We start from the raw sequence: 22,606 nt of genomic DNA on the forward strand, positions 1-22,606 counted from the left end.
GAATAATAGGATTTGGGACACGGCCCCGCATCTTGGCAGCAGAAGAAAGAATTGTTGCCCATCAGAGCTGCTTGCTTCCTTCTTCCCTCCCTCCTTTCTTCCTCTTCCGTTTCTCTCCTTCCTTCCGTCTTTCCTTTCATCATCCATCCGTCATCCCTCTCTATGTCCGTCTTTCCTTCCCCCGCCCCTTGCTTCTTAGCTTTTCTCTTTTTCCTTCTTTTCTTTTGAGATGTTTTAGTCGATCAAGATGAAGATCGGACTTTGTGAACATAGAAATCAACTAAGCATCTTGTGTGAACACCCAGTGAGCAAGGTTCTAGGGAGCCCGAGAAACTGCGCCCTTGTCTGCCTTTCTGGACTTAAAGTCTAGTCAGGCGTACCATCTCCCTGGCACTCCATTCTTTCTTAGATCTTCAACTAACTTAACTTAGGTCTTAGCTGTAAATTAAAGAGAAATTATTCTCCTTCAAGGCAGAATTTAGTATTTGCTTTTTCCTCTAATCAAAAGGAAAGGTTCTGAGCCGGCGGAGAGGTATGTGTGATGTCCACACAGCTAGAACTGGAGTCCGTGGGGTTGCTGTGTGCACAGGACCATAACGCGTCCTGATTTCACCTTGTCTCTTGCTTCGTCTGGTGTCTTCTCAGTAAACATCAGTTGGCCGTACACCGTGTGCCCACCCTCTGCTGGACCCTGGGTTGAAATTATTGATTACCCCCAATTGCCTGGCTGCTAGGTGAGCACATTTCAAGGAGCAAATCCATAGAAGATGCAGGAAGAAGGGGAGGGGCTGAACCACTCTTCCTGCCCTCCTCTCTCCTAAGTCTTGGTCTTTTGTCTTCTCCTAATTCATGGAGTCGCAGAGAGTCGGACATGACTGAGCGATTGAACTGAACTGAATGTCCAACTTGTCATTATAAGTGGACAAATGGGACTTCCAAATGAGATAAGGCAAAACTGTGTGTTTCTCTTTTGAAGGAAGGTAGGCAGTTAGGAAAGCTTTTTTGATTTTGTATCACACGAATAATATATTCATGTTTAATTTTAGGATAGCATCTTGAGTCTGAAAAACATTGCCCTCTCTGCTTACCTTACTGTAATAGAAACATTTGTGTACAATCTCATGTAGATGGCAGAGCCTGGCACTGATATTCCTAGGTTAGCTGTAGAGGAGATTATCTCACTTCTGAATCTGGGTGGGTAGCGAATTACAGCTGAGGTTTTACTTGTTCACTTGGATAACCAGCATGACTCACTAGGAAATACTGTGTGGACTTGAATAGATACATCGGTCAAGGAACCTCCCGGCTGAAGGAAGACAGAGATGTCTCACTATGTTCCCCACAGACCTGGGACTGCCAAGTGGGAACTAAACTAGGTATTTACAATCAGGATGATTTTGTCATGGGAGAAAATTTTTTGTGAGTGGCTTCCTCAAATGCAAAGAGGAGTGGGAGAGGAAGGTTGGAGGGATTCTATAAGATAAAGTAGTTGGCACTGAATGATCTCCGGTTACCATTCCAGCTCAGAAAACAGGGGGTCACCATTCCTGAGATAGACCCCAGAGTTCTGTTCTCTTTCAAAATAAGTGTTTTGAGATAGTCACATACCATATAATTCACCCATTTACATTGTACAATTTAATGGAAAAGATGCTGATGCTGAGAAAGATTGAGAGCAGGAGGAGAAAGGGGCAACACAGGATGAGACGGTTGGACGGCATTATTGACTCCATGGACATGAGTTTGAGCAAACTCTGGGAAATAATGAAGGACAGGGAAGCCTGGCGTGCTGCAGTCCATGGGGGTCGCAAAGAGCCGGACATGATGGAGCGACTGAACAACAAAAATGGTCTTTAGCACATAGACAAACATCTGCAACCATCACTACAGTCAATTTCAGAACGCTTCATTATCTCAGAAAGAATCTCTGTACCTTTTAGCTGTCACCCTTTACCCTTCTATACCTCCCCGCCCTAGGCAAACACTAATCTACTTTCAGTCCCTGTAGATTTGCCTTATTTCATATAAACAGAATAATAAAATATGTGGCATTTTATTATTAAATATGTAAGTATGTGCTGTCTTCTTGCACTCAGCATAATATGTCAGGGTTCATGCATGTTGTGCTAAGTATAAGCACTTCATTTCTTTTTAATTGCCAAATAATATTCCACTGTATTGTATGGGTCTCCCACATTTTAGCCATCCATTTACCAGTAGGTAGACATAGGAATTGTTTCCATCTTTGGGCTGTCATGAATAATGCTGCCAGTGAACAGTCATATGCTAGTTCTTTTGTGGAACAAGTTTTCATCCTCTAGGGTACATACCTAAGAGAGGAAGTACCGGGTCATATGTAAGTATAATTGTATGTTTAACCATTTGAAGAACTGCCAGACTATGTTCCAAAGTGGCTATCTTATGTTCCCACAAGCAGCATATGAGAGTTCCAGTTTCTCCAGGTTCTTGCCAATACTTGTTACCCTGTCTTTTCATCACCGTCCTAGTGGATTTGAGGCAGTATCTCATTTGGATTTGGTGTGTGCATTTCTCTGATGGCTCATGATGCTGAGCATCTTTACACGTGCTTATTGATTATTTGTACCTCTTCTTTGAAGAAATGTCTTTTCAGATCTCTTTTCCACTTTTTAATTGGATTATTTGTTACCAAGTTGTAAGAGTTCTTCAATTTTATTAGGTTATATATTAATATATTTCATGTAGTTACATATTCTAAATATGTATTATAAAAATATTTTTATGTTCTAGGCATAAAATTTAGAGGTATCAATGTTAAGATGTGCTGTGCTTAATTGCTTAGTCCTGTCTTGACTCTTTGCTACTCATTGGACTATAGCCACCCAGGCTCCTTTGTCCATGTGATTCTCCAGGCAGGAATACTGGAATGGGTGTCATTTCCTTCCATAGGGGATCTTCCACACCCAGGGATCAAACTTGAGTCTCCTGTGTCTCCCACATCACAAGCAGCTTCTGTATATTTAGATTTTAATATATTCTAGATATATAAATATTTCTGTATTCTAGATACAAATCCCTTATCAGAAATAAATACTTTGCGAATATTTTCTCTCATTCTGTGCATTCTTTTTTCACTTGCTTGATAGTATTCTTTGAAGCACAAAAGTTTTAACTTTTGAGGAAGCCCAATTGATCTACTGTTTTCTTTTCTTGCTGATACCATGTATAAGAATCCAGTGTCAAACCTGAGATCATGCACATTTACCTCTGTGGTTTCCTCTGAAAGTTGTATAGTTTTAGCTCTTGAATTTAGGCCTTTGATACTTTTGAGTCCATATTTACGTATGGTTTGATGTAAAGGTCCTCTATTCTTTTGTGTGTAGAGTTGCTCCAGCATCATTTGTTGAAAAGACTGATCTTTCCCCATTGAATGGTCTTGGCAGCCTGGTTGAAAAGCAACAGACCATGGACTCAAGGGCTTATTTATGAACTCTTAGTTCTGCTTCACTGACCTGTGTGTCTGTCCATATGCCAGTACCACACTGTCTTGATCATGGTTGTTTATAGTTTTAGTAGTAACTTTTGAAATTTAAAAGTGTGAGTCCTCCAACTTTGTTCTTTCTCAAGGTGGTTTTGGCCCTTCTGGGTCCCTTTCAACTGTAAATTTTAGCATCAGCCTGTCAGTTTCTACGAAGAAGTCATCCAGCATTCTGATAGGGATTGCAATGAATCCGTAGATCAATTTGAGGAGCACTGCCGTCTTAACAATATTAAGTCTTCCAATTCATGAACATAGGTAGTATTTCCATTTATTTACTTCATTTCTTTCCACAGTGTTTTTGTGGTTTGCAAAATATAAGCGTCACACTTCTTTTGTTAAATATATTCCTGAGTGTTTTATTCTGTTTTGATGCTGTTATAAATAAAACTTTTAAATTTCATTTTCAGATTGTTCATTGAAAGTACATAGAAGTTATAATACTTTTGCATATTGATCTTGAATCCTGAAATCTGAACTTATTTACTAGTTTCAATTAATAGTTTTTTTTTTTAGTGGACTCCTTAGGATTTTCCATATACAAGATCATGTCATTTGAAAATAGCTTCCTTTCAAATCTGAATGCCTTTTATTTCTTTTCCTTGCCGAATTGCTCTAGCTAGAATGTTTATTGTAGCATTATTCATAATAACCACTGAACCCTAGTGCAGTGCTGAACAGAAACGGTAAGAGTGGACAGCCCTGTCTTGTTCCTAATCTTAGGGGGAAAGCATCCAGTATTTTACTATTAAGAGTGTTGTTAGCTGTTAAGTTTTTTTTGTATATCAGATTGAGGAAATGCCCTTCTATTCCTAGTTTTTTGAGTGTGTGTGTGTGTGTGTGTGTGTGTGTTTTGTTGTAAAAGGGGTTTGGATTTTTTAAATTTATTTTTTAATTAAAAGATAATTGCTTTACAGAATTTTTTTTTTCTGTCAAACCTCAACCTGCATCAGCCATAGGTATACATATATCCTCTCCCTCTTGAACCTCCCTCCCATCTCCCTCCCCATCCCACCCCTCTAGGTTGGTACAAAGACCCTGTTTGAGTTCCCTGAGACATACGGCAAATTCCCATTGGCTATCTATTTTACATATGGTAATGTGAGCTTTCATGTTACACTCTCCATACATCTCACCCTCTCCTCCCCTCTCCTCACGTCCATAAGTCTGTTCTCTATGTCTGTTTCTCCATTGCTGCCCTGCAAATAAATTCTTTGGTACCATCTTTCTAGATTCCATATATATATATATATATATATATATATATGCGTTAGTATACGATTTTTATCTTTCTCTTTTTGACTTACTTCACTCTGTATAATAGACTCTAGGTTCATCCACCTCTTTAGAACTGACTCAAATGTGTTCCATTTTATGACTGAGTAATAGTCCACTGTATATATGTACCACAACTTCTTTGTCCACTCATCCATCAGTGGACATCTAGGTTGCTTCCATGTTCTAGCTATTGTAAATAGTGCTGCAATGAACATTGGGGTACATGTGTCTTTTTCAATTTTGGTTTCCTCAAGGTATATGCCTAGGAGTGGGATTGCTGGGTCATATGGTGGTTTTATTCCTAGTTTTTTTAAGGAATCTCCATACTGTCTTCCATAAGGGTTTGGATTTTGTCGAATGCTTTTCCTGGACCTAATGAAAGGATCATGAGATTTTTGTTTCTTATTCCAGTAATATTGTATAGTAATGACATTGACTGGTTGTTGGATGTTAAATCAGTCTTGCATTCCTGGAACACCCACTCTGTCAGGTGCATAATTCTTTTATAGGTATTGGTTTGCTGGAAATCGAGCTTTTTTTGCATCCACATTCATAAAAAATACTGACGTGTTTTTCCTTTGTGATGTTTTTGGTTTTGGTATCCCGGTAGCACTGGCTTCATAGAATGAATTGGGAAGTTTTTTGCCTTTTGTTCTTTTAGAAAAATTTGTAAAGAATTGGTGTTCATTCTTTAGATATCTGGTAGAATTCACTTCTCTTCTGGGCCTGAGTTTTTCTTTCTGGGCAGTATTTTGATGACTGATTCAATCTCTTTTCTTATAGGTTTATTCAGTTATAGGTATATTCTTATAGGTATATTCAGTTTGTCTGTTTCTTTTGAGTTAGTTTCAGTAGTTTGTCTTTCTAGGAACCTGTTTATTTCATCTGTTATCTAATTTATTGGCATGCAATTATATTATTCCTTTATAATTCTTTTTATTTTAGTAGTGTCGATAGTAATAGCTACTGTTTCTTTTCTGATCTTATTGTCTTTCCTTCTCTTTTCTTGGCTTGTCTGTCAAAAGGTTTGTCAGTTGTGTTTATTTTTTCAAAGAACTAGCTTTTGGACTCGTGAATTTTTTTCTACGGGTGTTTTGGACATGACTTAGTGACTGAACAACAAGTTTCTTTCACTTACTGGTTTCTGATTTCATTCCACTGTAGTCAAAGAACATACTTTGTATTATTTCTATCCTTTTAAATTTATTGAAGTTTGTCTTATAGCCTAGTGTATAGTTTATCCTGGGGACTGTTCTGTGTGCCTTTGAGAAGAGTGTGTACCCTGCGGTGATGGGTTCTGTGTATGTCTGTTAGGTCTAGTTGGCTATCTGCATTGTTCAAGTTCTTTATTTCCTGTTCAGCCATCTCTCTAGTTGTTATGTCCATTATTGAAAGTAAGGTATTGAAATCTTCATCTATTATTGTTGAATTTTCTATTCTTCAATCCTGTCAGTTTTTCCTTCCTGTATTTTGGTGCTCTGTTGCTAGTTGCATATATATTTATAATTATCGTATCTTCATCAGTTCAGTTCAGCTCAGTCGCTCAGTCATGTCCGACTCTTTGCGACCCCATGAATCGCAGCACGCCAGGCCTCCCTGTCCATCACCAACTCCCGGAGTTCACTCAGACTCACATCCATCGAGTCCGTGATGCCATCCAGCCATCTCATCCTTGGTCGTCCCCTTCTCCTCCTGCCCCTAATCCCTCCCAGCATCAGAGTCTTTTCCAATGAGTCAACTCTTCGCATGAGGTGGCCAAAGTACTGGAGTTTCAGCTTTAGCATCATTCCTTCCAAAGAAATAATTATCTTCCTGCTGGACTCTATCGTTATTACAAACTGCCCTCTTTATCTCTAGTAATGTTTTTTGTTTTGGTCTATTTTATCTAATATTTAACAACTGAACAACAATAGCTATTTATCTAATATTAGTATAGCTATTTCAGCTTTCTTGTGGTTGCTCCAAAGCTCTGTTTTGAATTCTCAAAAGCTTTGGTGGGCAACTAAAGTCAAAAGTGCGATGTGAAAACTGTCATTTCTAGATAGGCTCCTTTTCATGGTGTTGGTTAATTACCTTCTGATCCTCTTCACTTCATGCTCAATAAATTAAAATCACATCCTCCTTGAAAATAATTAGGAGCCCTCATGACCAGGACTTAAGAGTTAAGGTAAATGAAATGAAAGGAAAAGGAAATCAAGAAAAGGTTTATGAAAATCATGGGAATGAACAAGCACTCGGAAATAAGATGTTTACTCTTGAGCTCCTCTTCAGTCTGAAAAACCCGCTAAAATCCTTGGGCCATTCACTTGCTCCACAATCCATAGAAGAGCTCCTAGGTAATGCCCTTGGGAAATAGAGTGGCATGAAGCCTGCCATGCTGGGACCTCTATGTCTGTGTGCCTTGATATGCCAGAGTGATTACAGATTTCAAAAGGAAAAACACATTGAAAAAGTAGGTATAATACCACCCTGAGCAAGGGTCCCTGTTTGATCTTCCCCTGTGCCCAAGTCTGCCCGATGTCCTGAAGGATGGCAGCCCAGCTACTCCAACTGGATGAGAAAACCTCATTCTGTGCCAGTTTCCTGTCGCTGCTTTGAGTTCTAAGAGTTCAGAGAGGGGAGGGTGGTGTGACCTCCCTGCCTCTGGGTGTGGCCTGAGTCCCTGGTGACAGTGTGTCTGCACCACGGGAACACCAGCGGTCTCCGGAGCAGCTCTTCCTCACTCTTTCAACAACCAGCCACTCTGGGCTCAGGAAACCACTCCACGGCGCTGGCTGGGTTTAGAAGTCGTTCTTAATTTTGTGACGATGACAAATGTGTCCTATGGGAGTAGTAAGTGGTTTTACTGGTGATATTAATGGAACCGTGACCTCTTCTGTATCTGTGGTCATACAAAACAAAAAATGTTTGTATTATAATATGTCAGGCAAGTTCATTCTTAGCCCTTCCTTGAAGCAAATTGCAGAGGAAATATACTATTAATAAGCCTGGAGAATAGTGTGTGTGTATCTGTAGGCATAAGTTCATTTGTAAACATAGTGGATTTATAATGCCACTATTAACTGCGCTACAAATGGTGTGTTTTGAATTATGCTGGGATGGATACCAATCATTGAAGTTCTGATATTTTTTGAACAGTGGGCCCAGTGCTAAAATTGACATTGACTTTTAAAGGCCAATAGATATCATGAAATTCAGGTGTTCGAGGGATCCAGTGTGAACCGAGGGCAAGATGAAATTCAAAGGCATGTTGCATTAGCTGTTTTTGTTTTCTTGTGGGATTGGCATTCATTAGACTAAAAATGACTACACCAAGGTTTACTGTTTCCTCAGGAACATTTTATGCCAGTGTCCTTTGTTGAAAATGGTTGCTTAAGGAGATGGTAAATTAAATGTGAAGGATTTACAATTTAGTTACATGAATTAAACCATTTCCTGGTGTTTGTGTTTACCTTGGGACTCACAAAGGAGATAAAAATATAGACTCACAGGAGGAAGGAAAGGAATTGATCGAATCCCAGTAGTCCTGCCTGGATGTCCAGCTCAGCAGTTTTATTCAGGGGAGGAATTTTGTGCTGATAAGTGAATCTTTGTCTCTGTATAATTAACTCTTCCTCTCTACCGATGCTACTACACTCACTGAGCCTTCCTAATAGACATATAACTATTAATGTGATAGTTAATGCCTCCTTCTAGTATACTGGACAAAACTGATGTAAATCACATGCAAAATTTATAGTTTTCCTCAAGTAAAAATGTTTTAGACATTGAGACTTACATGCAATGATTTAAAATGTTATTGTAAAATCATACATGCTCATTCTAGAAAATCTGACAAAAACAGAAGGGCTTTTCTGGTGACTCAATGGTAAAAAAAATCTGCCTGCAATGCAAGAAACACAGGAGACTCAGATTCGATCCCTGGGTGGGGAAGATCCCCTGGAGGAGGAAATGGCAACCCACTCCAGTGTTCTTACCTGGGAAATCCCATGGACAGAGGAGCCTGGCAGGCTACAGTCCACGGGGTCACAAAGAAAATAACAACTCAATACTCAAAGGGAATCATGGCTCACATTTTAGTGTATTTGTTTTGCCTTTTTTTAACGCCATTATATGAATATAAATGTGTACTTTCTGTAGTTTAGATCTTGAGTATAATTTATTATTTTCATACAGCCTAACCCCCCTTTCTCAAGTTCAGATTTCTTATAATGAGAAAATTGATGGCTAACACGCACACATCTGCCAGGTACCATTCTAAACATTTTATATGTGTGAATTCGTGTCACCCTTGAGATAGGTATTACAGATGAGGGATGGTATTGGTGAAATGCTTTGGCCACGTGGCTCAGACAGTAAAGCACTGTCTACATTGTGAGAGACCCGGGTTCGATTCCTGGGTTGGGAAGATTCCCTGGAGAAGGAAATGGCAACCCACTCCAGTACTCTTGTCTTGAAAATCCCATGGACGGAGGAGCTTGGTGCAGGCTACTATCCATGGGGTCGCAAAGAGTTGGGCACGACTGAGTGACTTCACTTTCTTCACTTTCTTTCACTGCTAGTAAGGGCCAGAGCTAGGATTCAAACCCTGGCTGTGAAGTGCTTTTGTGTGTGTGTGTGTGGTCACGCTGCTCATCTTTCCTGGACTAGGATTTGAACTTGCGCCCTCAGCAGCAGTGAAAGTACGAGTCCTAACCACTGACGTGAAGTGAAAGTCAGTCGTGTCCGAGTCTTTGTGACCCCATGGACTGTCCAGTCCGTGTAATTCTCCAGGCTGGAATACTGGATTGGGTAGCTGTTCCCTTCTCCAGTGGCTCTTCCCAACCCAGGGATTGAACCCAGGTCTCCCGCATTGCAGGCAGATTCTTTACCAGCTGAGTCACAAGGGAAGCCCAAGAATACTGGAATGGGTCACTAGTCAGCCCTAAATTCTCCTAAAAGATACGGTCTTAACCACAATCTGTTGTCCCCTTCACTCCCCCAACTCTGAGCCTTGTCCTAAGGCTGTCCCAAAGGCACCCCCACCCCAGCCCTGACCCTTGATGAGCATCCTTGTCTGGGAATTCCAGACCCTGTGACATCACACATACTTGCCCCAGAAAACTGTGACAATCAGCCTGTCTCTGAAAAACAATTGCCAACAACAGTGCTTCCTATGACGAGGGAGCGGGCTCTGATGAGGGGAGGTGGGGCAGGGAAGGATCCTTGGACTGGAGCTCAGGAGAAGAAACTGGCCTCTGGGGTTTCTGTTCACAGTGAGATAACTCTCTGCACCTGTTCACGCCTCTCTCTTCTCATCTGTAAAATGACAGGGTTGGAGAGTAGTTCGTTAACTGGCTCATTCATTCATTTCATATGAGGCAGAGATGAATACCGTCTGTCTCCTCTCCTAAGAAGTCATCATCCCACGTGTACCCAGGGACATCGTGTGTTAGGTGCTATAACAGGAGAGTTCTGGGGCTGCTGGCAAAGCCCCTGAGGTGGGCTGGGATGGGAAGCAGGAAGGGCTGGCCCAGGAAGGCTTCCCAGGAGACCAGGAGGAATTGTTCAGGGGTTTCAGATCATCCAAATGAGCTATATCGATCGAGTCCCTCTAGGGCCCTCTCTGGTGTATGTTACACACCGCCACCTTCAGCGGGCTACAGCAAGGTCCCTTTTTTGGTGGTGGTGGAGTGGGTGTGTGTGTGTGTGTGTGTTAAAACTACAGAACTTTATCATTTCACATTCTAGACACTCGAGGTGGAGGCAGGCCCGTGCCCCCTGAAGCCTGTAGGGAGCCCCCGTTTGCCTCTCCTTACCTTCTGAGGGGGGCTGGCGACCCTCCGTGGCCTTGACCTCAACTGCGTTGCTCCGTCTCTGCTTTGTCTCCGTGTGATTCTCCCTGGGTGTCTCTCCTCACACGGCCATCATCTTATATGGACGCCAGGCCTATTGGACTAGGGCCCCACCTACTTAACTGAAGTAACTCTATTGGCAGTGACTCTGTCTGACCCTGGTGAGGTCACATTCTGCAGTGCTGGGGTTAGAACATATCATCTGCATTGGGGGGGTGGGGCGCCGCAGGGGGAGACACAGTTCATAACAACGTCTGCAGCCCCCAGTCAGTCCCGGCAGCCAGGGCCCCCATCGTGCCCGTAATTTTTCTCCATTCTCTGTTCAGCATCCAGGATTATTCTGAATGGCGAGCAGGTGGGGGCCCGGCGGAGAGTCTGCACAGGGCTTCTTTCCATCTGCGCAGGGAGGGCTGGGTCCAAGGGGAGAAGTTAAGAGCAGTGCTTCCTGAAGAGATCGTTGTCAGGGGATTCCAAGGGCGAGGTGGACTACGAGAGTGTTTCTGAAAGAATGTTCAGTCCTGTCCCTGCAGGAACTGCAGGGAAGCCCAGCAAGTGGTTTGAGTTCTTCTGACCTCTGAGGTGGACAAAATGCTGTCGACTTGAAAAAAAAAATCATAATGTGAGAGTCGTGAGTTAAGTTTTACTGGGGGCAAAATGAGGACTATAGCTTGGGAGACAGCATCTCAGATAGCTCTGAGAAACTGCTCCAAAGAGGCAGGAGAGGGGTGGGGAAGGTCAACATATATGTGATTTTGGTGAAGGGTAAGTACGTGCAGTCAAGCATATATTATTTTTTTGCAGAAGATTTCTGCTTGTCTTGAGGAGCAGATGTCACCAGGAAGGATTTTTAGTGCATTTTTAGATATGAGGAGATGCAAGAATTGGGCTCATAAAGTCATCTCCTGAGCATATCTAACTATCTGAAGACTGACTCTGACTCTGCCCATTTTTCCCAGAGCGCCTCACTCCTGCTATCCACCCTGAGCTCCCTTCAGAGGTTGTTGAAGGGAGGTCAGCCCTGCAGAGGCACCCGATTTAACCCTTGTAGAGGTAAAAGGCAAGGCCGATTTGTAGTTGACTGTGCCATGCTTTTAAAGGCGGTCTCTTGGGGATCAGGTAAAGCCCTTTCCAGGTCTCTTCGCGCGCACTCGCGCGTGCTTTGCTGTTCGTAGCCGTGCAGTGCGGGCTAAAGAACTGGACACACGTGCTTGTGAAATACAGACAGTGTTCACCCTGCTTCTCCTGCCTTCTCCCTACCCCCGCCCCTGAAGTAGTTCAGACCTCCTCGTTTTACTTGTCGGCCTTTAAGCTGCAGAAAGCGGTGGAGGCACGTTTCTGTCATTCAAATGGAAATCCTCTCTCCAACCTGGTGCTCCTAAGACTGCGGACCTGCGCACCCACCCCCTCTGACTTCTGACAAAAGCTCAGGAGGGCGCTTCCTGAGGCCCTTTGCAAAGCTGTGGGAAGGCGTTTATGCAGAATATTCACCTTACTCTCACTGGGCACTTTTACGGCTTCTTCTCAGAATGACCTAAACACTCCTCACCCCATCCCCCAGGTCACAATTTGCAAAGTAGGGACTGGGCCTCGGGGGTCTGCTGATTGGAGGCCAAGACCTGAATAAGGAATTCGGTTTCCTTAGAGAAGCATTCTGTATCTGGGCAGAAACGCGGAGGGCCGGGTGGGAGAGAAGAATATGGATGTATGGGTGTTACATGAATGGGAAGGTGTATGGTGGTCCCCACGTTGCCTCGCCAGCTTCAGTGTCTGGGTGTTCATCATACAGTCATTTATATGTGTGTGTTTTCATTTTCTTCTCATTCAGATCCAGGTAGACCTTTCGTAGACACGCACAGTGAAATCCCTAAGGTTATAAATATGACCGAAGGGAAGAAGGTGGTCATCCCCTGCCGGGTCTCGTCTCCCAGCATCAATGTTACTTTAAAAAAGGTAAAACTTCTCTCACCTGCTCTTTACCGCAAGTGAGCAGAATGTATTGTGAGTTATTTTCTTCTGTCTCTGAAATAGTTTGCTGACATACTTTTCTATAACAGCGTTTTACTCAGAAGTCTGAGTGCTAGATGTTATACCCATGTGTGTGTTTAAATGGAATAAGAGGATAATGTTCTGGGCATAAATCTATGTGAATCACAGAAGAACCAAAATCATGAAAATTTTTATGCATTGCCACAAATTCAAATGTCTGTAAATGTCAGAAAAACCAATTCTATGGCGTATACAAATTAATTATCCAGATTTTGGCTGAAGGCAGAACTGCCAGGCAGGATACCTGCCTCTCCAGGCATCTGAGAACTGTTGCTTTGGTCTGAGTTGGGAATTCCCTGATAACAAAAGGCTTATCTTTTGCCGAGCATCTAAACTTAACCTCTTAGGGGAAATAAAAAACTATTAAGTGAGAGTTTTCTTCATATTTATGTTGTAAATTATACGTGAAGAGAAGGAAAATGATTTCAAGTAAAATCTAATAAAGACAAAAATCTCTAAAATGTGCCAAGCCAAGTATTTCAGCTCGTTACTTTAGGGGTAGTGCTAAGTCTGAGAATTAGATAAAAACTCCCCAAATGGAAAACTGCAGTGAATCCTGGGTTCTTAGAGCTTAGGAAAAATGAACACTGTCTAAGGCATCTCCTGGCACTGCCCATCACATGGAGATTGGGACTCAGGTGGTGACGGTAGTCAAATTGGAAGAATCCAGAGTGATTTTCAGTATCACCTATTGGCCCTGAATCCTGAAATGTGATAAGGTATCTCCCTGTCTTCATGCCTTGCATTCACTCCCCTACATGGTGGAGTGACATCTTCAATACAGTCCATTAGTGACAGGCCAAGGCTTCCGTCACAGTGGGTGCCATTGCCAGGAAATATAAAATCATGGCAGACAAGGAAGAAACCGCAGGGGAGTCAAACTCGGTCGGTGGAAGAAAAAACTGAGGTTCCCAGGGAGTGAGGGGCTTTTGGGGCCACATGGAGCATTTTAGCCCATGTTCCATCTTCTGCTCCCGGGCTCCTCCATCCTTTGCTGATGGTTTTGTTTGCATAGAAGGACCAGAGTGGTTCAGAGCAGAGGCTGGGATCATACAGCCTGGATTCTTCCTCCCCTCCCTGTCCACTTACCTGCCAGATAGATGGGCAAGTTATGAGACTTCCCTCCACAGCAGTGTCCTCACTGGAGAGATGGGAGAGTTACAGGAGTACCCCTTCACCTGACTGTCAGGAAGGCTACGTGAGGTGCTTGGAAGACACTTAGGACCTTGCCTGGCACAAGCAAGCCCATTCACAGGTTGCTATCCGTGTTACATATCTAACAGTTTAATGCCCGGTAATCAATGTATTATCAAGTGATGTTTTCAAGAGCCTGGCATTACTCCCCTTAGTCCAAGATGATAATTGCTCTGTGATGAATATGGGGCAGACCATGGGGATATGAAACTTCTCGTTTCATGTAAGCCCCTTGCCTTCTGGCCCTAATGCAGGTTGCTTATCTGTCTGAGGAATTTTCCCAAATTCTCACCTGCAAGCATTTCAGGAAGGAAAGCTTATTTTCTCTGTTTCCCCGCCCAGCTCTATGATACAAAAGAAAAGCGAGTGAGAGAAGCATAAAATTCTAACAAGGATTTTGGTATATCATATATACATATCCAAAATATTCTAACTATTAAAAATTACATATATATGCTGACATGACATTACCATGAGGTCTTTCCCTTCCTCTTCTCTTCCCGTCCCTCTTTTTCTAATTTGCTGCCCCTTCCCTCTCCTTTTTCCCCAGCCTGCTTCAGTAGAACCCTGGTCAGCTGGTGACAGCTCCCTGTGCCCTGCTCTCTTGCAAGGCTGCCCATCTTCCTGCCTCTTTAGGGCACACACAGCGATTGCCACAGCTGACGGGCTCTGTAGGCTTTTGCTGTTGTAGCTCTTGTCAGCTAGACATAACGTGGCTGTCAGTGGACTGCAGCTAGTGGCAGCCGTGGATAGACGGGAGTAAGAAACACACTTCAGAGGAACACTGAATGTATTTTTTGGTGGTACAGAGAAAGTCCATCAGCCAACCTTTCTTTTAGATTCAGCACATACTTGTTTTCTCGTGTTTTAAAAGCATTTCTCATGTTTTCAAGCATTGATAGATTTCAATCCCGGTTGTAAATTTTTCTGAGATTTTCCTTTTAATAGTTTGCACCAAGTTAGAAAAGAAGGTTCTTTCTCCTCCCCACCCTCCCAATCCCCCTGCCAGGGAGTGCAGAGCATTCCCAAGGTTACAAGTAGCCTCCTAATGTACTAAAACGTGAAATGAACCCTTTAATTGCTTTCAGTTCTTCGTAAACAGGATGCAGTTCATCTCAAACCCACGTCAGGCTCTGGGGACGCACACCAGGGTGAACATACACTCACTGGGAGAGGCAGCTAGTGCTTTTGAAACAGAAATCTCTGCCATCAGGTCACACATCCCAGTCCGATTCGTTCCTTCCACAAGCAGGATACTTGTGGATCGATGGATAGAGTGGTTCAAGGTGGTGTGTACTTTTAAAAAGAAGACAGAGAAGACTTGAGCTTCTTTATGGCAGTTAGTGCTGCTGTTGGTGCTGCTGCTAAGTCACTTCAGTCGTGTCCGACTCTGTGCGACCCCATAGATGGCAGTCCACCAGGCTCCTCCATCCATGGGGTTTTCAGGCAAGAGTACTGGAGTAGGGAGCTATTGCCTTCTCCAGTTAATGCTATGAATCTTTATAATCTGTTGTGAGAAGGTGATCTGATCCCCCTGCCTTTTCCAACTGGGGATAAATAATAGTGGTCATCAGACCATTGCCTCTGAAATTGGCTGACAATCTGGCATCAGGGAATTTGGCTCTGCTGCTCTGTGAAGCTGGAGAAGGCAATAGCACCCCACTCCAGTACTCTTGCCTGAAAACCCCACGGACGGAGGAGCCTGGTAGGCTGCAGTCCGTGGGGTCTCTAGGAATAGGACACGACTGAGCGATTTCACTTTCACTTTTCACTTTCATGCATTGGAGAAGGAAATGGCAACCCACTCCAGTATTCTTGCCTGGAGAATCCCGGGGATGGGGGAGCCTGATTGGCTGCCATGTATGGGGTCGCATAGAGTCGGACATGACTGAGGCGACGCAGCAGCAGCAGCAGCAGCAGCAGCTCTGTGGAGCAGTGACCCTTTACTCAAAGTAGAGGCTTTAGATTAACTCTCTGGTGTGCAGGAAAAGGCATTAGGGGGGAATCAAATGGTGGGTTCTTTTCTTCTGTTTGGACTCGCTGTTTAGCAGTCCTTTTAGGAATTCGCGAGCACGTCATTCCCGACTGTCTCTGGCCTCACATCCTTTTTCGGCTCTCTTTGCTCTCAGGAGCTGCAGCATCTGGGAGTTGCCGTCCCCGGTGCAGAGTCAGTACCCTCAGTTTCCCCAGAGTGATAATAACCCCAATGAGTGCCAAGTTGATGCTGTGAGTCCTGGCGGACCACCGATGATGCAGTCCTTTTAAGATAGCCAGCTCCTTAATAAATCACGCAAAATGAGATGACAAGGTTTGGCTTGTTAAGAGCTCCCGGTGATGAGACCAAGAAGATAACCAGGCAGCCCTAGTGGAAAAAAAATCCTAATTCATTTTCCTATTGAGCATCAGGCCAGTTTGTTACAGAGACTCCCAGAGGCTTGAAGAGACACAGGGTCCTGCTAGAATTCTGACAAACGACAACTAGGTATGCCCTAGGTGGGTGCAGCTTGCTGCTAAGACTAAAACAAGTTATGTTGTTGACAATAATTTATCATGGTTAATGTATCATTTGTTACACGCAAAGAAAACTAAAGAACCAATTATGGCAACCTGGAGTTTCTACCTGCACTATTCTCATTTGAGATAAAACTTATATTTCAAAAATTACAAACTATGAGTGAAGCTCTCACCATAGCACTAATACGATTTTGTGAACACACATTTCTTCCTTTTCCAGTTTCCATCTGATACTCTGATCGCCGATGGAAAAAGAATAATCTGGGACAGTAGGAGGGGTTTTATAATACATAAAGCATCCTACAGAGAAGTGGGGCTTTTGACCTGCGAGACGACAGTGAATGGATATTTGTACAAGTTAAACTATCTCATAATTCGGCAAAGTAAGTGATGTTCCGGAAGCATAAACATACGCCGGGATGCTCAAGGGTTTATCTGCTTAATGAAACGTTGATTTTTTGTTTGTTTGTTTTAACATGACTTCTCATGCTTGCAGCCAACATAATCACAGATGTCTGGATAAGCACACCAAGCCCAGTCAAACTACTGAGAGGCCATAGGCTCACCCTCAACTGCACAGCTACCACCCCATTGAACACAAGAGTTGCGATGACCTGGAGATACCCTGGAGAAGTGAGTGACCTCCTTTTCTATTTCTTCTATAGGACAGTATTTCGTTTTTGCAAGTGAGATGCTAAACTGAGTTTTTGAAGTGAGGGAGAAAATGCAGAATATTCTGATGCCTCTGGCAGAGCCAATAAAGGAGCTTTGGGTTTGGTTCGGGTGCTTCTCTTCCCTGACGTGTTGTGAGTATGATCTGCAGAGATACCGTCTTTTGATGTCTGGAGGTTTTGTTTGGAAGTGTATAGGCTGGTATTTCTATTGCATGATTCTGGGTGGAAAAGGGAATTGTTTCATTCTTGGAAACGAGTCTCTAGGATTTAGAGATGAGAAAGAAATTTATCACAACGTGCCAGGCAGGGGCTATCTTTTGTAACAACAACAGCAAAAAGTTTTTTGTCGGCGCATTAATTGAAGAGACCGGCAGACAGGCAGGCACCTGATTGGAGCATGTTTGGGAAAGATAATGTAACCCAGCCACCGAATATTCCGTTTGTCAAGGGACAAAGGAGTGATTCTGTCTTTCAGAAAAATGAAAAGAATGAAGCCTGAGTTGGGTTCCCTTGTTCAAATTAAACATCCTTGCAAACAATCTTTGTTTTAAATATGTATACAGGGGGAATCTCTGATAAACTGTTGAGAATCGTCCGACAGTGAGTCCAGCACCATTTTTTATGTGTCTGATCCCAGGTAAACCGTTGGTTACATCATTCAGGTGGCCCAGTCACAAAGTTAGCTTATGATTAATTTATGTATACATTACAGAGATGTGTTAGATGGCGTGTGTAGAATTAAGGTGAGTGCGGCAGTCCCCAGCCACTGTTTTATTTAATTGAGGTACAGCTGAGTTACAACGTTAGTTTAGCTTCAGGTATGCAACATAGTGAAACAGAATTTTTATAGATTATGCTCTCTTTACAGTTATTACAAAATACTGGGCTATATTCCCTGTGGTGTACAATATTCATACTTCTTACTAGGAAAACAGAATAAACTGGCAACAAAAGGTACCGCAAAGACCCCATAGGGACATATTAAAGACTCATCAGTCATAAGGTATTTTCTAGAAAATGGTTGAAATAAGATTGCTACAACTTGTGGCAATATGTTCTGGGTTTTGCTAGAAGCCATATATTCTTAATACGTGTAAGGAGGGAAGGAATTTTTTATCCTTTTAGTGTTGCTGCTGTAAGACTATGGTGATACATCTGTTGAATGTCCATTACTTTGAAAGTGGCCCTGTTCAATAGACCTTTCTGTGATGGAAGTGGTCTAGTACATTCCACGTCACGACATATGCCTAATAGCCTGGGGAATGTGGTTTGTGGGACTAAAGATCTAAGTTGTTAACCTGTTTCATTTTGACTTAAATAGCCTGTGGCTGCTGACAAGACTGTTGTAAAACCCAGAGGCAGTTTTAGGATACCAAGGCAGAAACAATGAAGATGTTACCACATGTTGGGAAGAAGAGCAGCAACAAGCACAAAATTTCTGATCTAGAATCATATCTTGCCATTTGGATGTCCTATCTCTTTCAGTTCAGTTCAGTCGCTCAGTCGTGTCCGACTCTTTGCGACCCCATGAATCGCAGCATGCCAGGCCTCCCTGTCCATCACCAACTCCCGGAGTTCACTCAGACTCACGTCCATCAAGTCAGTGATGCCATCCAGCCATCTCATCCTCTGTCGTTCCCTTCTCCTCCTGTCCCCAATCCCTCCCAGCATCAGAGTCTTTTCCAATGAGTCAATTCTTCCCATGAGGTGGCCAAAGTATTGGAGTTTCAGCTTTAGCATCATTCCTTCCAAAGAACACCCAGGACTGATCTCCTTTAGAATGGACTGGTTGGATCTCCTTGCAGTCTAACGGACTCTCAAGAGTCTTCTCCAACACCACAGTTCAAAAGCATCAATTCTTCGGCGCTCAGCCTTCTTCACAGTCCAACTCTCACATCCATACATGACCACAGGAAAAACCATAGCCTTGACTAGATGGACCTTTGTTGACAAAGTAATGTTTCTCCTTAGTCTTCTTTTAACCTGGACTAGTCCCTCGGTATTTTTATCTCTTTTGTTGTGTTGATTTTTAAAGGACCCCTTCCCTCTCTTCCACTCTTGAAGTGAAGTTGCTCAATCGTATCTGACTCTCTGCGACCCCATGGACTGTAGTCCATCAGGCTCCTCTGTCCTTGGGATTTTCCAGGCAAGAATACTGGAGTGGGTTGCCGTTTCCATCTCCAGGGGATCTTCCTGACTCAGGGATCGAACCTGAGTTTCTTGCACTGCAGGCTGACTCTTTACCATCTGAGCCACCAGGAAAGCCCTCCCTTCCTTGAAATACAGCAGTTATTTTGTAGAATACCTGTTATTTTGGGGTTTTTCTGGTCTTTTTTCTAATTATTAGACTCAGGCCATGTACTTTGGGCAGGTGCGCAATAGAAGTGATGCTGTTGTCCTTCTCAATGTCATAGCTGGCGGTACATGATGCCATCTTGGTCCCATGGTTAAGGTGGTATTTGCCATATTTCTTCATGGTAAAGTAGGAAAATTTTTTGAGACTATAAAAACATCCCATTTTTTAATCATATTTTTACCACCTATTGATGCTGAAGGGAGAAGGGAGAAGTAATATCAACACGAATAGAATTGCTGAAGGTCCCTCAGTCTGGCACATAGGGACCAATTCTCTTATTTTTGATGGCAATGACTGACATCTTCTCTGTGGTTGCTGCCAAGAAGGGAGAAAATTGTTTAACGCATCTGTGCCAACAGGTAGGTAGAATTTATCCAGCATGGCACAGAGGGAGAGCTAAGGTCAAGACCCAGAGACTAGTCTGGCCAACTTCCAGAGTCCTTTTCCATGCCTCCTCACGGGGACAAACTGAGAGGAGGAAATAACATATTATGTGTTATAAAATGTAATGCTTGAAAAAAAAGTAAGAAAAAGAAAGGAGCAAACAATGAAAGGAAAAGACACTGTGACCTCATCTTCGCAAAACCAGGAGTGGATCACTGTGGCCAGGGTACAGTGCTGAGCCCGAGGCCTGCAAACATGGGACCGACCCCACCCCTCGACTGTTGGCTAAAACTTGCCAAGGGCTTTGCAGGTCCCCAGACCCATTTCATGAGGCTTAGCAGAAATTGGCAAGCCTTGCTCAAATAGTGAAATAATGAAACATGGATCATTAAACCCTAATAGGTGTAGCCAGGATTCATCATCTTTCATTTCTAGAAGGAAGAAAAAAAAAACCCAAAAAAACCTCAAACATGGTGATTTATTAGGAGAAAGCCTGCCATGAGTCCACATACTAAAGACAGTCATTGCCTGCGTTTGTGTCCGATGTCGCTGCCTATGGAACAGGTTACTGCTTAGAGAGGTGCTAGAGGGAAGAATCAGATTTGTACTCAGAAGACCCAAGTTCCCGGGCTACTCTGGTCAATGTTTTGATGCTTTGATTTCTTTATCCGCAAAAAGGCAATAACCTCACCAATCTCACTGGCTTGTTGCAAGGAACTGTTAAGATAGTGTACATGTGAAAGTCCATTTGAAGAACCTGAAGTGCTGAATCAGGACGCTATGGCACGTGTTAGAAACATGTCTAGACAGAGCTGTGGTTCTGAGCAGCTTGCTCTGAGTGGGTTTGCCTCTTAGCAGAAAATTACAGATTGTAGGAATGATTTTAGAAATGCTATAACTCTACACGCAACCCATGACTACTGCTACATCTGTTATACATTTTCTTTCTAGGTAAATAAGAGAGCCAGTATAAGGCAGCGCATCGACCAACGCAGTCCCCACAATAACGTATTCTACAGTATCCTCGTTATTGACAAAGTGCAGAAGGAAGACCAAGGGCTTTACACTTGTCGTGTGAGAAGCGGGCTATCACTCAAGTCTGTTAACGCCTCGGTGCATATATATGGTAAGCAACCCTTCGCTGCTTTCTAGTCACTGCAGATTTGGGGCAGGGGGAGGTACAGTTCTATAAATCATGTAAATTTTCTTTTGGAAAGGAGGTAGCCTGTCATGAAAAAATACAACTTTATCTCCCTTCACCCCCTGTCCAAGTGCAAATCACATTAAGTGTTCTTCAACTGTAATACTTTTGCACTGAGTCAAGTATCTTTCCCTTACAAATTTATTGTGGATAATAAGTCAGTTAGATCATATTAGAATCTATAAAGTTATTTGTTTAGTGTTGCACTGGGCTCCCCTGGTGGCTCAGGCAGTAAAGAATCTGCCTGCAGTTCAGGAGACCCAAGTTCAATCCCTGGGTCAGGAAGATCACCTGGAGAAGGGAATAGCAACCCTTTCCAATATTCTTGCCTGGAGAATCCCATGGAGCGAGGAGCCTGGCGGGCTGCAGTCCATGTATTGCAGTCCATGGGGTTGCAAAGAGCTGGACACAACTGAGTAACTTTCACTTCACTTTACATGAACAAAACACAAAAATACAATTATTTATACCTTTAACTTATGGAAGAAATTTCTGAAATCATACTGATTTGGAGAAAAATACGCCGTGATAAATTACTTAGAACAGATGTCCTTTTATCCCTGATTTTATTCCCATGAAATCCTGATATTATTGTTTAATTCCAGTAGGCAAATTCTGTCAAGAAAATACTTTAACCTCTTCAGAAGTCTTAAAAACCTAATTTTATTTCTGCCATTGAAAAGATAACCTTGTAAGGAGCAGAAGCTGGAGGACAGTTCTACCAATGCCTTTGATATTCTTTTGACTTGTTCCAGTTGATGTTTTATATCAAATTAGTTGTTCTAGAGCACATAGAACAACTTTCTCCCACGGCACTCATATTGGCCAGGTTGGTTTTTTTTAGAAGTAACTTTATATGTTTTTGTTATAATATAGATGTGTAAGGTGTATCTGTTGCCCTGCCACTGGGCTTTTATGTCCCAGGGACCATTTGATTTTGCAAATATTTCACTTGTTTGGGTACTTCTAAATAGTTTTATTCACTGATCAGTACTTGAGCATGTGTGTTAGTTGCTCAGTTGTGTCTGACTCTTTGTGACCCCATAGACTGTAGCCCACCAGGCTCCTCTGTCCATGGGATTTCTCAGGCAAGAATACTGAAGTGGGTTGCCATTTCTTTCTCCAGAGGATCTTCCCAACTCAGGGATCAAACCCAGGTCTCCCAGATAGTAGGCAGCTTCTTTACCATCTGAGCCACCAGTAATTCAGTTCCATTTCTTCCCTGGCTGCACCCTCCTTGAATGGGGTTTTGGTTCGGTTTTGTTTACAGATAATCTTTTCTAATGGATTTCTCTCTTCTTTTGAAGACAAGGCATTCATCACTGTGAGGCCTCAACAGCAGCGGCTGTTTGAGGTTGTAGCTGGCAAGCGGTCTTACCGGCTCTCCGTGAGAGTGAAGGCGTTCCCCGCTCCAGAAGTTGCCTGGTAGGATCACAGTCATGTTCCTCGCAGCTTAAGACATGCTTTGTCAGTAGGAAGATGCAGGAGCCTTGAGAGACTTGAATTCCTGAAAAGAAACAATATACATTTCCCAGACAACAGTGGAAGACTAGGGTCTGGGCTGATTTCTAGGCTCGGAGCGGAGTGAGTGGGAAGGGCTGATGGGGA

General features: G+C 43.0%; 1 protein-coding gene across 6 annotated transcripts in view; it reads left to right on the plus strand.

Moving 5' to 3' along the window:
* Positions 1 to 22,606, plus strand: part of FLT1 (fms related receptor tyrosine kinase 1) — a 208,841-nt gene that overhangs the window by 52,441 nt on the left and 133,794 nt on the right. For all 6 annotated transcript variants that reach the window (XM_015098156.4, XM_060394469.1, XM_042254849.2 and 3 more), the window contains 5 exons: positions 12,455 to 12,579; positions 16,604 to 16,766; positions 16,880 to 17,016; positions 20,749 to 20,923; positions 22,306 to 22,423. In XM_015098156.4, the coding sequence (XP_014953642.3) occupies positions 12,455 to 12,579; positions 16,604 to 16,766; positions 16,880 to 17,016; positions 20,749 to 20,923; positions 22,306 to 22,423 (718 nt within the window). The remainder of the gene's footprint in view (positions 1 to 12,454; positions 12,580 to 16,603; positions 16,767 to 16,879; positions 17,017 to 20,748; positions 20,924 to 22,305; positions 22,424 to 22,606) is intronic.

This window comes from Ovis aries, chromosome 10 (assembly GCF_016772045.2).
Source record: "Ovis aries strain OAR_USU_Benz2616 breed Rambouillet chromosome 10, ARS-UI_Ramb_v3.0, whole genome shotgun sequence".
NCBI lineage: Eukaryota > Metazoa > Chordata > Mammalia > Artiodactyla > Bovidae > Ovis > Ovis aries.